This window comes from Halichoeres trimaculatus, unplaced genomic scaffold (assembly GCF_033239565.1).
Source record: "Halichoeres trimaculatus isolate MK-OKI-2021-1 unplaced genomic scaffold, fHalTri1.1 fHalTri1_scaffold_16, whole genome shotgun sequence".
Taxonomy (NCBI): Eukaryota; Metazoa; Chordata; class Actinopteri; order Labriformes; family Labridae; genus Halichoeres; species Halichoeres trimaculatus.
This window is the reverse complement of record NW_027437194.1, coordinates 2,474,925-2,490,726: the sequence shown is the minus strand read 5'-3', so window position 1 is coordinate 2,490,726 and position 15,802 is coordinate 2,474,925. Positions and strand designations below refer to the sequence as shown.

General features: G+C 38.1%; 1 protein-coding gene across 1 annotated transcript in view; it reads right to left on the bottom strand.

Moving 5' to 3' along the window:
• The window catches only part of lamc3 (laminin, gamma 3), a 199,428-nt gene that overhangs the window by 17,785 nt on the left and 165,841 nt on the right, over nucleotides 1–15,802 (bottom strand). Inside the window, exons 13-19 of the mRNA XM_074690299.1 lie at nucleotides 15,016–15,204; nucleotides 12,726–12,971; nucleotides 11,894–12,047; nucleotides 10,762–10,904; nucleotides 10,456–10,634; nucleotides 5,242–5,422; nucleotides 1,241–1,518 (exon numbers count right to left, since the gene is read on the bottom strand). Of these exons, the coding sequence (XP_074546400.1) occupies nucleotides 1,241–1,518; nucleotides 5,242–5,422; nucleotides 10,456–10,634; nucleotides 10,762–10,904; nucleotides 11,894–12,047; nucleotides 12,726–12,971; nucleotides 15,016–15,204 (1,370 nt within the window). The remainder of the gene's footprint in view (nucleotides 1–1,240; nucleotides 1,519–5,241; nucleotides 5,423–10,455; nucleotides 10,635–10,761; nucleotides 10,905–11,893; nucleotides 12,048–12,725; nucleotides 12,972–15,015; nucleotides 15,205–15,802) is intronic.

Here is a 15,802-nt window from a genome sequence, read left to right as displayed (position 1 = left end):
GTTGCTTTTGCATTTGTGATGTTGTTGCTTTTGTATTTGTGATTTGTAGCTTTTGCATTTGTGATTTGTAGCTTTTGCATTTGTGATTTGTAGCTTTTGCATTCATGCTGTAGCTTTTTCATTGATTCTGAAGCTTTTTGCATTAATCCTGAAGCTTTTGAATCAAAGCTACAGCTTTTGCTTTTGAGATGTCATAGCTTTTGCATTTGTGATGTAGCTTTTGCATCAAAGCTATAACTTTTGCATTTGTGATGTTGTAGCGTTTTTGCATTTTTGGTATCCTTTTTTGCAGTCATGTCTTAGGTTTTGCTATTGAGTTCTTGCTCTTTCATTTGTGCTGTGGCTTCTGAATTTGAGATTTCCCTTTTGCATTTGTGTTGTGGCTTTTGCAGGTGGGTATCATCTGATACCCACCTGCCCTGTACATGTTTCATTCACCTGTTTCCCAAACTTAGTCACTATCAGAGCCTGATTTGAAAAAAGGACCTAGGATCAACCCTGAAAAAGCAGAAATACACTTTTTTGAAATGCAACTTGGCAGAGACTTTCTAACATATCTCTTCTGATTATCAACATCCAGTAAAACGACACGAACTCTGTGTTTTTAATCTGACAGCAGAGCCGTGCTGCAAACAGCCTCCTCCCAAATAAACGTCCTGAAGTTTTGTCCTGATAAATGTAACGTGTTTTCTCTCAGACGCTTCGCAGAGTGGCGTTTAATTTAAGAAGATGCAAATAAAAATGCAGGAGCTGAGTCCACCACTGGCACTCTTGCATTTCCACTTTATTTGGAAGGACTCTGCTCATTAATATGATGTTCCCGCTCACACAGCTGATAAGGAAGGTACATCGCGTCTCTGAAAGAGAGCGCTGCACATTGGCAGAGTGGTTATTTAATTTTCTCTGAACCTAAATGATACAGCAGTGGTACACACTCTGGTTAAAAAGCCTCACGGTGAGAAGAACAAGTTGTTTATTTTAGCGTCCGTCAAACATTTGAGTGAATTTCCTTTTGAGGCGGGGATTTACCCCTCAGAGGGAGGAAGGGGAGACATATTGTTTTCTTTTTTGTGGATCCATACAGAAAGCAATAACCTGCTGCAAACAGGGACAAAAAATCAATTCTGCTACAAACAATATCAGCCTGCGTGTGTGTGTGTGTGTGTGTGTGCACCTAATTTTAAGCAGTTACTTAGCCAACACATCAGGGCTCATGATGCCACATATTGGATCTTCCTACCATGCTGTCCAGGTCCAGTGTCGCCTGTTTCAGCTGGTTTTGGGACGCTGTGATCATGGAGATGGTCTCTGTAAAGGTTTGACACACAGCCCTGCTCCCTTCATCCCTCCTGCTCTCCTCCCTCTCCTCCCTCTCCTCCTTCTCCTCCTCCTCCCTCTCCTCCTCTGTCATGCTGATGCTGCAGTTCAAAGTAGATGTAATGCTATGCAGCTGAGCAAGGAGTGTGCCAGTGGAAGCTTCCAGCAAGGAAAATTGTTTTATGAAGGCTTCTCTGGCTTCTGCAAGAACAAAGAGAACAAAGCATACATATGAGGAGATACATACATTAGTTCTTCATGGTTTATTCCAAAGAGAATATAACTTTCCCCTGTCTCTGTGGGCAGACTTCTATACTCTAACACTATACACTCATTGACTGTGCAAATTCATCCATAACATACACAATGTCTGCATCACTGGGTCTGAAAGTGGGGGTTGGGAAACACTGACAGGGTTGCAAAAATCTACAGAAATCACAAAAAAATTGCAGATTTCATCGATTTTTAAAAAAAAAAAAACAACAACATGGAGTACATTTCATATAAAAACCATGCAAACAGAAAATGCTGATGTGTTTCGCACATTTCTTTGTCGCCATAAGACGTCTGGGGTGACAAAGCCAGGGTAACGTAGCTATCGGGTGCAATAAGTTTAATCTGGAAACAGCAATACGTGCAGAGAGTTACTGTCATTTTCTTAATGAAGTAACTTTTATTTTGTTTTTGTTCATTTTTGCACTGTAAAAAACAGAAATCATTTTAAGTAAAAGTTGTCTTATTACAATTAAAAAAATCTGCCAGTGGAGCAAGAAAAATTTGCTCAAAAATTTGCATAAAACTAGACTCATATCTTAATACAAGTAAGATTTTTTTTTTACTTGTTACAAGCAATTCCAACCTCGTTTTTTGTCTTTAAATAACTTCAAACAAGACATTTTTCTGGACTAGTCAGAGGAGTGTGGCTTAATTTAAGTCTAAAAATACATTTTCTTCTGAAAATAAGACAAAAACACTCTTTAAGATTTCAGCTTTTCGCAGTATAGTAGGCTCTTGGTGTATTCCCACAGCAGGGGGTTGCAAGTTTCCCAGAACAGCTACTTTGGAAGCATCAGGCTGGAAAAGTTTGGGAACCCTTGGTCTTTGTGAGAGTGTATCTGCTTTAACTTTTCTACATTTTACACTTTTAATAGAAAGAATTTGATTACAATAAAAACACAAAGTAGTCCAAAAGTTGACGTCAAAAGGTAAGTAGCTTCACACAACCTCTGGCAGTATCCTTCCCCTCCCTTCTCACTTCAAAATGTCAGCTCATTGTGTTTGACTCGCAGTAGCAACAAGCTAACGTGTGGAAAAGTCCATGGGGAACAGAACCTGGCACTTCCTGTTTGTGGTAAGTCAAGCCAACAGGTATGAAAGTTTTGTGTAAAGACAGAACGATTTGGTTTTTTTGGGGCTGATACTGATTATCAGTAGTAAAGGAAGCTGATTACTGATATTTGGAGCCGATATTCATTTGCAGTAAAAGAGAAAATACTGGCGTCAAAATTTGGGATAAAAGGAGCTCCAACACTCAACTTTGATTAAACGCCTTAAAGCACATGTTTATTAAACAGCTCAGGAACTGTCTTAGTTAGGGATGGGCACCAAATTAAGTACTTTTATATGTATCCACCAACTCCATCAAAAGTACCGGGTACCGATTCACATGCAATCAAGAGGCACCATGTTTAGGTACCTAAATGCATCCTTGTGACTGTGAGAGAGTGAAAGAGTGGGAGATTTTCCATGTTGGACATGAACACAGCATTACAAGGTTACATACTGAGGAATAAATCAGTTAAATTGAAAAAAATCATATTTTACTATGAAACAAATTGATATTTTTTTACCACGTAAACACAAAAAGAACAGAAAATTGGTACCATTAAGTATCGGTACCGATTGCCAGGTACCGGGTATCTGTACCGTATCGATTCAAATGTGAAAGGAACCCATCCCTAGTCTTAGTTAATTGAAAACTTTAAAAAAATAAAAAGCTCCCTAAAGTTTTCTACTAGGGATGCATGATATATCGGTATCTACATGGGTATCGGCCGATATTTACTCATTAGCTGCCAGCATTTTCAGAGCATCTGTAACGATCTTTTAAGACCCAAATAATTTTGTTTTCTTTGACTATGTCAACATTCAAACTGCCTAAGAAGAGTGGACTCTCTTCTTTTATGGCTCTCTTCCTGTTTTTGATCCAAAAAAAAGACAAAACATACTTTTTTGATCACGTTCACCTCTGCGCTACATTCTTTGATCCTCTCCATGGTCGTCTTTTCTTACGATTGTGCCGCTCTTTCTCTCTGAACTACCTCGACACATCATCTCAGATTGTTTTTTTTTTCTTTTTCCAATATTGATATTGGTAAATACTGGTTTTCGGCCATAACAGCAATTCGTACTGGCCAAAATTTTCATATCGGTGCAGCCCTATTTTCTACAGTAAATAAAGTTTTCCAAAAATAGCTCTTTTAGTTTTAAATTGATTTCTGATTGGCCATCATATTAACAAAAAAAATCCGATGTTGATATTCCTTTAAATGCCCAATATCGGCGCTGATACTCAGCCAATCATTTTTTTCCCCCATCTACTCACCTCCTGTACTCCCTTTTTTTACCTGAGGGGGCGCTGTGCATGTTACCGCCCCCCAGTTCACCTGCTCTTGTCCTTTCCCCTGTATGTTCTTTGATGGGATTCAACTGAAATGTGACTTTGTTGCTCTGAAACATGTGCAATGACGAATAAAAGCTTTCATCATCATCATATAGTTAGTAGTGGTGCAAAACTGATGCTAGCTGTGTTAAAGTGGATGATTCAATAAGTTGTCACTGATATGACGATGCAAAAATCCAAAGAAAATCCACTTTAGACAAATGATTTATCTTGGATTGTCTGATATAAACATCACTTTTGAACCATTTCATGTGCTTTGTCTATTGGAAGTCACAAATCTCAAGCTAATATTTTGATATTTCGCGATGAGCCTGTATCAGATAAGTCTTAACCACTGTGAATTTTATCTTTGATAAAGTTTTATAAAGATTTTAATTCTTTCTTCAAAGTTAGTCCCTGACCTGTTTCCTGTCAAACCGTCTGCACTGACGGTCCAAAAATTAGCACAACACGCCTGGATGTTTATCCTGACACTCTTTGCTCGTCTCTTTGTCTCCGTGTATCATAAATGAGAGATAACAAGACCGTGTGTGTCCCAGTGTGTCTCTGTGCGAGCCTGTCACCCCCACATACTCATGAAATTATTATTGGGCCACCCAGTGCTTTAAAGAGCATTTCTGCGTGTGTGTGTGTGTGTGTGTGTGTGTGTGTAAATATGTGGGTATCGAGAGGGGAGTTGTTGGATGACTGTTATCGTGATTGCAAGTATAATCATAATAAACCAGGGATTAGGGATTCACCGCCTGTCATATAAACGGGGATTATGTTGGTCACATGGCGCCTTGTTCTATATTGTTACGATTTGTCTCCATTTGGCCCGTGCAGCTGAGCCTGTAAGCCCTTTCCCCTCCGAAGATAATGAGGATATATCAGTATTGTGTTATAGTAATTGAGCTAGGTTTGCATTGTTGTCTGCTCCCTGATTTAATCATCCTGTTGCGTTGCTGTGTATGTACCCATGTCACACTGAGGAGGCACAGGCAGAGCGACTGGCCCATTTTACGAGAACACCCAGGGGCGGTTTTGTGTCAAATATCTTAGCCACGCTGGCTTGTGTGGTGTACAGTGATACGACGTTTTATCATCTTGCAGCCAAAATGTGACACAACAGTTACAGAGACACACAGGCAGGCGTCGTATTTCACAAAGCAAGAAAAGCTGCCAAGGCATGACCACAAAGGAAACGTTAAGAGAAGTGACAGGGCCAAGTGGAATTATCTCCAGCTCGTGGCTGCTGTTACCTTGGAAGGCGAGGAAATCCTCCAGAGCATTTGGTAGAGTGTCCTCCCTCTGGTGCTCGTGCTCGTAAAGCCTGGCCATGTGATACTTCAGCAGGTGGTGCTGCTTCCCAAATCTACCTCGGCAATCATAGCGGGCCATGAGCTTCTCCAAATCCTGCAGGCGAGTCCTCAGCTTTTCTGCCTGTAATAGCGCCGAGATTTATCACTCAGGGTGTCAACAAGAATACTGATTCTTTTAGCCACAGTACAAAAACACGGGGCTGGGACATCAAATGCCACCACAGAATATCCAGCCCTCCCCATCTGCATTTATATATTCAAACACAGGGATTGAGATAGGACTCTTTTTCCTCTTGCACCCTAACATCAAAATGTAGTATTTCAACAAAAGCAATGAATAAATGAATATCTACAGGATAAGGACAGAATACGTTTTTCATCGCCGCATGCATCCGCACTGTTCTCTGCGTGACATGAGGCTGAAAAGAAAGCATTTCAGGAGATAACATCAGGCTTCTCAGAAAATGAAAGTCCAGGAGGACCGCTGAAAACAGAATAGATACGCTGTGATCGGCGCCAATTTGTTGACCCTCACTGTTAAATTATTCAGACATTCAAAATAAGATACAATAAAGTGGATGTTATCAAACTTTCTCATGCGTGCGTGTTGCATGATAACATTTGTAAGGAAGTTGTTCTAACATGCAAAACATGGGCTCCATAAAGAAGTCTTTCCTGCACCAGGTCATCACTGAAACTTTTAGAGGTTATTATTATTATTCTTCTGGGCCTTTGACCACAAAAAACGTGCCTTCAGCTTGACTCATACGTGAACACACCTAGCCACAAAATTCAACCCCATATAAAATTGTATGACTGCAGTGTTTACATCCCAATACAAGCTCCACAGCGCCCCCTAGCCACTAAAAAAATCAGCTAGGCTACCTCCTTGGACCTGAAATTTTTTGTGCATAACCATTATGTCAAGACCTGAAAAAAAGTCTCCTACAACCATGTTGAATTCTGAACAGGAAGTTCAGAAATTAAGGTTAAAAGTCGAAAAGACGATTTATAGGGGGCGTATCTCAGTTGACTTCTGCCACAGATTTTTTCCAATCAACTCCAAACTGGCCTTGTGTATACTAGATATATTGAAGATTAAAAGCTATGAAGGGATTTTTTCAAATTAATGGGCTTGGCCACAAATGGCCGCCAAACTTGATGATTTACTGCAATGTATTCAAGGGTTATATTTACCCATGAATGCTTGCTGTAGGGGCAAGATTGTATCTATATATGTGCTCCACAGTGCCTCCTAGCCACTAAATATCAGCCAACCTACATCCTTATGGCCTGAAATTTTTTGTGTAAACCATCATGCCAAGACCTGAAAAAAGTCTCTTACAACCATGATGAATTCTGAACAGGAAGTTCAGAAATTTAGGATAAAAGTCGGATTTTGACAAGTTATTGGGGGCGCATCTCAGTTTACTACTGCTACATTTTTTTTTTCAATCAACTCCAAACTCACCTTGTTTATACTTGACACATTGATGATTAAAATCTATGAAGGGATTTTTTCAAACTTAAAAGGAGTGGCCACAAATGGCCGCCAAACTTAATGATTTTTCTGGCTAAAGACCTTTCTGACCCATACTAATGAAGATAAAAAAAATGTCACAGTCACATAATAAGTATTTAATTTTTTTTTAACAGATCGATTTACCCATGAATGCTTGCTGTAGGGCCAAGATTATATCTATTTATGTGCTCCACAGCGCCCCCTAGCCACTAAAATGTCAGCCAGGCAACCTCCTTTGAGCTACAGACCTGAAATTTTTTGTGCATAACCATCATGTCAAGACCTGAAAAAAAGTCTCTTACAACCATGTTGAATTCTGAACAGGAAGTTCAGAAATTTAGGTTACAAGTCAGATTTTGACAATTTATTGGGGACGTTCCTCAGCTTACTTCTACCACATTTTTTTCCCAATCAACTCCAAACTGGCCTTGTGTTTACAAGACACAATGCTGATTAAAAGTTATGGAGGGATTTTTTCAAACTTAAAAGGAGTGGCCATAAATGGCCGCCAAACTTGATGATTTTTCAGGCTAAAGCTCTTTCTCACCCATACTAATGAAGATAAAAAAAATGTCACAGTCACGGCAACATTTACTGGTCATAATAAGTACTGCAATGTTTTTAACAGCTTTATTTACCCATGAATGCTTGCTGTAGGGGTAAGATTATATCTATATAGATGGCTTTTTAATTAGGCAAATCTTGCTGCACATGCAGCGGTGGGGACATGCCCTAACATGCACTCGATGGGCGAGGACCCTCTTATTGCTTTGTGGCTTTAATGCATCTCCATTATTTCTCTTCTCCACCCTTCTTCTTGTTTTTTAAAAATCTTTCCTCATCATCAATCATATATCTCAACTCCCCTCACTTAATGCTTGATAATCCTTTTCCGTCCTGAGGAAAATGTGAGCAGAAAGACAGAGAGTGGTAGAAGCAGGGAGGGAGGGAGAGCTGGGGGAGGCTGAGGATTGAGGAGAGTAATTGCCGGTGTTCACTGCAGACACGGCTCGGGGATGTTTGCTGAATTGCTAACGCTGAAATTCTCAGTGTGCATTCACACACGTAGAAAGCAGTCGGAGGAAGAACACGGAGCCGCTCTGGCTTGAGTGAGAACATGTACAAGGAAAGAGACAGAATGTATCTGTGCGATTGGATTGGCCTCAAAAGGCAAATCCATGGATGAAACACCTTCCAATGTGGACGTGGGCTGCAGCAAATCTAAAGGGACAGGAAGAGGCAGCACAGGAGATCATTAGGGCAAATGTCCTTCTCTGTTCCACTGTACGTCTTCCCTTTATTTCCAATCTGCAAATCCAAAAGGGGCCACATGGCTGTAATGAGGCTCTACAAAGGCAGCACATGCTGGCTGGAGGTGGCAGTGAGGGTGGTGTTTTTGTTTGTATCTGGTTTCTATTTCAAGACAGATACCTCCTCATAAGACTGTGAGGGGCAGCATAACCAGCATGCACAACATCTGTAAAAGCGTGAGGCGTTGGCTCACATTATTTGATGTGAAGGATGAAAAGAATATCAATGAAGCAGGAGTTTCACAGTATTTACTCAGGTGGTGTACTCAGTTTTTTTGTGCCGACCACTTTTGTTATTTAAGGCTGTTTTTCTTGGAAAATGTTGCTGTAAATGTAATATTAATATTAATGTAATTGAAAAAAAAGCTTTGATTTATTTAGTGCTGAAATGAAATATAAAAAGTAACATAAGAAAAAGCTGTTGTGTGAGCACTATATTCAATAATTACACTCCTACTCTTGTACAAAATTGGTTTTTGTCTTTTGCAGTGGAAAAAAAGCCTTTTAAACTCTTTTAGCTGGTGTTATTCACACCTGTTGTTTTGGTCCACCCTCACTACAATCAATCTGCTGTATGTGGAGTGAAGTATGTGGTATTAAGTATGCAGTATGCAGCAGATGCAACATACTAAATTTATATGTAGTGTTCATATCTAGTATGTAGTATGCAGTTGATACCATATACTACAGTCAATATGTAGCATTCATATATATATATATAGTAGTTAAGAAGTAAGTGATTTATTTGTAGTATTCATTATGTAGTAGATACTATATACTGAGTTAAAAAATAATTCATATGTAGTAGGCAGCAGATATGACACGCTATATTCATAACATAACATGATATACTACAGTCAATATGTAGCATTCATATGTAATAAGAAGAATGCCATAGAAACTACATACAATAATACACAAGTCTATATGTAAAAAACATATGAAGTATGCAGTAGTTACTATGTAACATTTCAAACTACAGTCTATGTGTAACATTCATTTGTAGTTGGTATTGTGTTGTATGCAGTAGATACAACATAAATTATATAAAACAGTCTATATGTAACATTCACATGCAGTATGTATAATGTAGTATGCAGTAGATGTAATATAACATTACATACTACATTCATATGTAGCATTCATATATATAGTAGTTAGTACTCATATGAAGTAAGTGATTTATTTGTAGTATTTATTATGTAGTAGATACTATATACTGAGTTAAAAAAAATTCATATATAGTAGGCAGCAGATATGACACACTATATTCTTATGTAGTATGTACTGTATAGTATATAGAAGATGCTTTATACAACCTATACCCTTAAATACTTGGGTCTATATGTAGCATTCATATATAGTATATACTATGCTGTAGAAACGACATACAGTTATATATGTCTATATGTAGCTTACATATGTATTACGCTGTAGTTACTACATAACACAATATACTACAGTCTATATGTGGCATTCATATGTAGTATGTAGTATGCCATAGAAACTACATGCAATAATATCCAAGTCTATCTGTAGTGTACATATGTACTATGCATTATGTAGTATGTAGTAATTACATAACATTATATAATACAGTCTATATGTAGCATTCATATGTAGTATGCATTATATAGTATACAGCGGATGCTACATAAAATTGTATACTACAGTCTATATGTAGCATTTATATTTTGTAAGTTTATGTAGTGTGCAGTAGATACTACATACTACATGCATTTGTTGTATTCTCATGTTTACATAGTATATTGTTTTGGTATGAAGTTGATACTACATATTACATTTATATTAGTATCTATATGAAACTTTAGTATGAAGTTAATACTTTATACTGCATTCAAATTTAGTCTGTAGAAAGCATTTTTGAAAACAGTCTGAGTCATTTACCGACATTCACAGTTGTTGCAGGCAGCAGTTTACTACACATTACATTAGCACCAGGGCTAATGTTGTTATATAATTGGAAATGCTGTATTTGCCGACACTTTGGTTGTGTTTATTTCTTAAACTGCATCTGTGTTCTTTTGCTAGAAAGCGAAGTCTGTGGCTAACCTTAAATGCAGATTCATCGAATGTCTCTCTTTCTAACTTCTACGTGTGAAATAAAGCAGGTTTGGTGGCTAAGAATGAGCCCCTGAAGTCGTATGATGAGACTGGGCTCCAAAAAGAAAGTAATGTAAAAAACGTCTTAATTTGGAAAGAGAGTGAGAAGTTAAGAGATAGCAAACAGTTTCACCACATCAACCTCTACAGTTCTGGTTCTGTTGTTAGCTACCCACATACAAATTAACCAAACCTCACCTGCTTCTTGACAAGGCCGTAGCAAACGGGGCATTCCTCACACTGATGCGTGGCTCTGTTGTGGAAATAGTTTAACTCACACTGGTCACACTTATAACCCACAAAGCCCTGGAGACAGTGGCAGGTGCCATTACTGTGGCACTGCATGGAGACGGAGCCCATTGGGTCACAGTTACAGGCTGAGGAGAGGAGGAGAGGACAGGAGGGGCAAACATTTGAAGAGTCAGAAATGCCTTCATGTGTGATCTGTATTAGGAGGAGAATTAAAGGATTAGAGGAAGGTACACAGTGCTTCAAGTTCTGTACCTCTGCAACCTCGTGACGAGAATCCAAAGAAGCCCACACGGCAAGCATCACAAAGCCTCCCCTCCACTCCTGCATGGCACACACACTGCCCAGTGATTGGATGACAGGCGACTGACGACGAGCCAATCGGACTGCACTGGCACCTACAGATGGAAGAGAATGAATGAAAGACTTTATTTTGTTTATGTAGATGACAACTTAAACAGTCAGTAATACAAACAAATGATAATCAGGAAAAATGATTATCATTAGTAATCAGTAATCTAAATAAGGAATAATTAGTGAATTATACAGACTTTGGAGTAATTTCTGGTCTAGAACATTCTTTGCTTTAGCTAGCACTAAAATGCTACGAGACAGTTTGGATTTGATGTTTTTAAAGTTTCCAGCAGATTTTGTCGTTGATTATCACTACCAGAAATTTATTTAATTTTCTCTTCCAATGTCTACAACCACTACTTGTACCTGGACTTAATTGTGTTTTTTTTTTAATCATTTTCTATTATCATAATTTTTGTTTTGATCAGATTTAGTTTTAATTTGTTTTTGTCAAACTATATTTCTATTTTTTTTTAATTCTGAAGTGATGACATCCACAAGTTGTTTCCAAGTCCCACTTGAACAGAAAATGCTTGGGTCATCAGCAAAAAATATATATATAACAAAACCAGACACTTGACTATGAAAGAGGGTTTGGGCCACTGAAAAAAAAAGTATTTTAATTACAATTTTTTTTCTCAAAGTTTTGACTTTTTTTATGAATTCTGTAATTTGAGTAAAAGTTCTGAGGAAATGGTCATAATTCTGACTTTGATCTCAGAATTTTTACCTTTTTTTTACCCCCCCCAAAATAGTAAAAAGGGTAATAAATAAATAAATAAATAAATACAAAAATAAATAAATTAAAATAGATAAATTAATACAATACAATACAATAAAATAAGTAATAATAATAATAATAATAATAATAATAATAATAATAATAGATAAATAATTGATGTCCTAGTACTGATCCCTGTGGGACACCACATACAATATCAGGACATTCTGATGAACTAAAAAAAATAAAAAAAGGCAAAAAAATTGTCAAAAACAACCCAACAAATCCACCTGGGATTAACAACCACGTCACCTTTCACATCCTACACCTGGTTGGAGGTTGAAGAATCCAACTTCACAGTAACTGCAGTCTCGTCCCGTCACGTGATTCAAGCAACGGCAGCTTCCTGTCTGAGGGTGGCATTCGTTCGTGTGCCCAGATGTTCCACTGGGGTTGCAGCTGCACGCTTTGGGAAACAAAACAACTCCATCATCAGCACTGTAGTAGTGTCTCTACAAGTTTAAATTACGTTACTGTATCACCTTAGAGTTGAAGAATTATTGATTTGAACTCGGAGCACTTGAGGGAAAATTGAAGAAAATGACAGACTGCCTCAGAGACTCATGGATCTTTTTCTGACACTGATCTATGAAGAAGTTTGACCTCAGGCTTAAAGCGGGTGAGCACATCAAGATATCACTCTTTTGATTCTCCGTCTGCTTTTTGTGGCATTTCACCGCCTCATTCATGCAACTTTATCTGTTCTGCCCACCCAAAGACTCATACCCCTTTTTTTCTACTATATACGTCTGTCTGACTCAGAGCTGCATTTCCAGCCTCTCCTGTCCAACTCAAAGTGCTGAGCAGATTAGTCAAGTCCATTTTGAATGTGCTCTTTTTCTCCTTCAAAACCCCCCAAACCATATAGCCCTTGATGGGATTTGTTAAGAATTTGTTTAAAAGCTTGAGTAAGGAGATTAAACTCTGATATAAGTTGAAGCCAGAGAAACTTTGCAGCGAATAAACCAGAAATCACTGAGTCGAGCTCTCTGCCCTGCACAGTGAAGGTTAAAAGTTCAGCATTACCAGAGCAAAAGAGGACAAAAAAACATTCCTCCCCCTACGTTCTCCTTCGGTTACTCACGCTTGCACTTCTCCACGGCCGTCTGGTTCAGGGCGTCTCCGTAGTACCCCCTCTGGCAGCGTTCGCAGTGCTCTCCCTCTGTGTGTCCCAAACACTTCAGACATCGTCCGCTGATGTGGTCACATATCCCCAAAGCGTTGAAGTCCACGTTGTGGTTGCAGTCGCATCTCAGACACGCTCGAGGCGGGCCAGACTGTCCCAGAGGGTCACCGTAGTAACCATCTTCACACATCTGACAGCGCATCCCTTCATGCAACGGGGGAGATGGAAGAAGTGGACGAAAATGAGAGAAATACCAGAACAGGGAAGTGTCCTGTGTTATAACAGAGCCACAGAAGACACTGGAGATACTTATGACCAAGGGTCCTCAACCTGCGGCTCTTTGGCTCCTTTACAGTGGCTCCTTGTTTGCAATAAATCCTGCCACCGCTCTACTTCACCTCCTACAACATCAACAGCCCACCAACTTTCCATGCACCTGTGGCTAACCTCAAGTTTTACAGCCCTGGGAAGATAACTACATCTACAAAAAGACTAATCTGGAAGAAAATACTGATTTTAATTCTGTGTGGATGAATTCATTTAACTGACAACGTGCCAGATTAATATGCATGATTTATATGTGGCAAAACATTAGCAAACATCACAAAAGTGTTGAGTCAAATGAAATTATCAATATATTTTATCAAATTCAAGTATTGTTTTATAAATAAATGTAATTTTACCAAATTTCTTGAATTTAAATATTTTTAGTTTTTTTTTTTTTTTTAGATTTCAAAATGTTTTGGTCTTTTGTATTTTTTGTTTGCAAATAAATATTTTTGGAATTTTTGCAAACTCTTGAAATTCAAATATTTTTTTGATTGATATATGGCAATACAAGGAAAAGAAAACAGAAATTAAGATTTTTTACTTTAAACGTTTGCAAAGTTTGCAGTTTCGTCATATTTTTCACCATTTAAAAAATATGCAATTTTTTTTATTTCAGTTTTGAAAATTTCTTAGATTTTTTAAAATTTTAATTGTTTAAAAAAAAGTTGTAAATTCATTAAAAATAAAAACTTAGAATGTTTCTAATTTTAACCTTGCAAACATCGGCTGCTCGAGATACAGCAATGATTCCTAAACTGTACTTACGTTAAAAAAATGTATCTATTTGAAAATAAACATAATTTTGTTGCTTTTGTATACATAGAGATGGGTACCTTTTACATTTGAAACCATACAGTACCGGTGCCTAATACCTGGAAATTGGTATCAGTACCCAATGGTACCAATATTTGGTACTTTTGTGTGTTAATGTGGCAATAAATATTAATTTATTTCATAAAATCTCAAAGTTTTTCAATTTAACAATACTGATGAATAAATAAAATAAAATTACTAAAAATAAAAATAAAATAAATATTTATTTTTCAATATATACATTTTCAATGCTGTGTTGTCATGTCTAGATGAAAAATTACAAACTGCTTACCTCCCTCACAGTCACAAAAATGCTATTAGGTAACTAAACATGGTACTATTTGTGAATTGGTACCTGGTACCACAGACAGAATTCTATAAAAGTATCTGATTTGTGACCAATCCTTATGCATATGTCTACTTCAATGTCATCTACCTAAATCCAATTGAACTTGTCTTATATTGAAACGCTTCTAAAATGTGACATATTGTGCTTAATCAATTACAAAACCTCAAATAAATCAGATTAATTGTTTGAATTGAGTCCCACCACAGGTTTGACTGTTTAAACTCTTAGAGTGTCAGGTTTTTTGTGCTGTCTTTACTGATTGTTGGTTTTTATCTTCATTAAACTCATTAATTCATTTGATACTGGGTCCTTTAAGACAGCATCTTTCTTATGGCCTAAACGGCTCTACGTCATATTAAAATTCATTCTAAAAGAAAAAAAAAAAACAAAAAAAACCCCCAAAAACTAAAAATCATTAAAATGGAATAAAATGTTAGTACTGCCAAAGTGATATTTATGTTAAAATAAGATAAAATAAATGAAACCAGCTCAAAACTCGTAAAAACATTGGATAGAAACGTGTGCTTAAATGAAAATAGCCACTAAAATGAAGCAACAGACTTTAGATTAAATAATTTTAGATTGAAAAAAGGGAACTGGATAAAAAGTGTCCACCTTGTTTCCAGGTGAAGCTAGCGCCTCTCTAGCCTTTAGCTTCCTGGTCAAAGTGTAGGGCCCAGTCACGTGTCTTTTTGTCGATATGAAACCTTTAATCCACCGTGTGAAGCTGTGAACGCAGCTCCATATCCAGCTCACCTGTCTGTCCCGCGGGGCAGTTGGTGCACACCACCTGTCCTGTCGCTCTGATTTCAGCACAGCTGCTCCGGTCTGGGCACGGACAGGGCTGACAGTCACCAGGTGTGCCACTCAAGGCGTTGCCATAGTAACCATCCAGGCAGTGCTCACAGGTCAGGCCAGCGGTGAAGTCTGAGCACTTACACACACCTGCAACAGAGCGAGGTGAAAGCATGACTCACACTCTTTCACATACAGCTGTTTATGTTGTGTTTTTGTCCAGGCTGTCGTTCCCTCCTCTGCCAGCAGAGTGCGCTGTGTCTCTGACCAAAACTGCTGCTTTTTTCACTCCAACACCCTGCTCCACAGCTCCACAGCTCCACAGCTCCAGCCCAGTAAGAAAACACTCCCCACAGCCCAGCGAGGAGAGCAGAAGACAACTAAATTCACTCCGACTATAATTGCTTTGGGAAATATAAGAGCCAAATGCAGTCAGAAAGACCTTCAAGAAGTAAAGCAATTCCCCTTACAAGAGAGGGGGAGATTACCAATACTGTGATGTCCTCAAAACAAACCTTAGGAAAACAACTCAGAGCTCTGAGCCACTTTAAGAGATTTGTTCATGTGCAACATGTGTCAGTTTACATACACACCAAATCTCTGCTGAATTCGACTCTGAGTTTGATTTGTTTCATCTTCTGTAAGCTATAGGCAGCGCTTAATGAGAAAATGTTAATTAACTGTGCAATATATGTAAAGATTTGATTCAATATGTGACTTTAAAGGAGGAAAACTTTGCAGAGTAAAA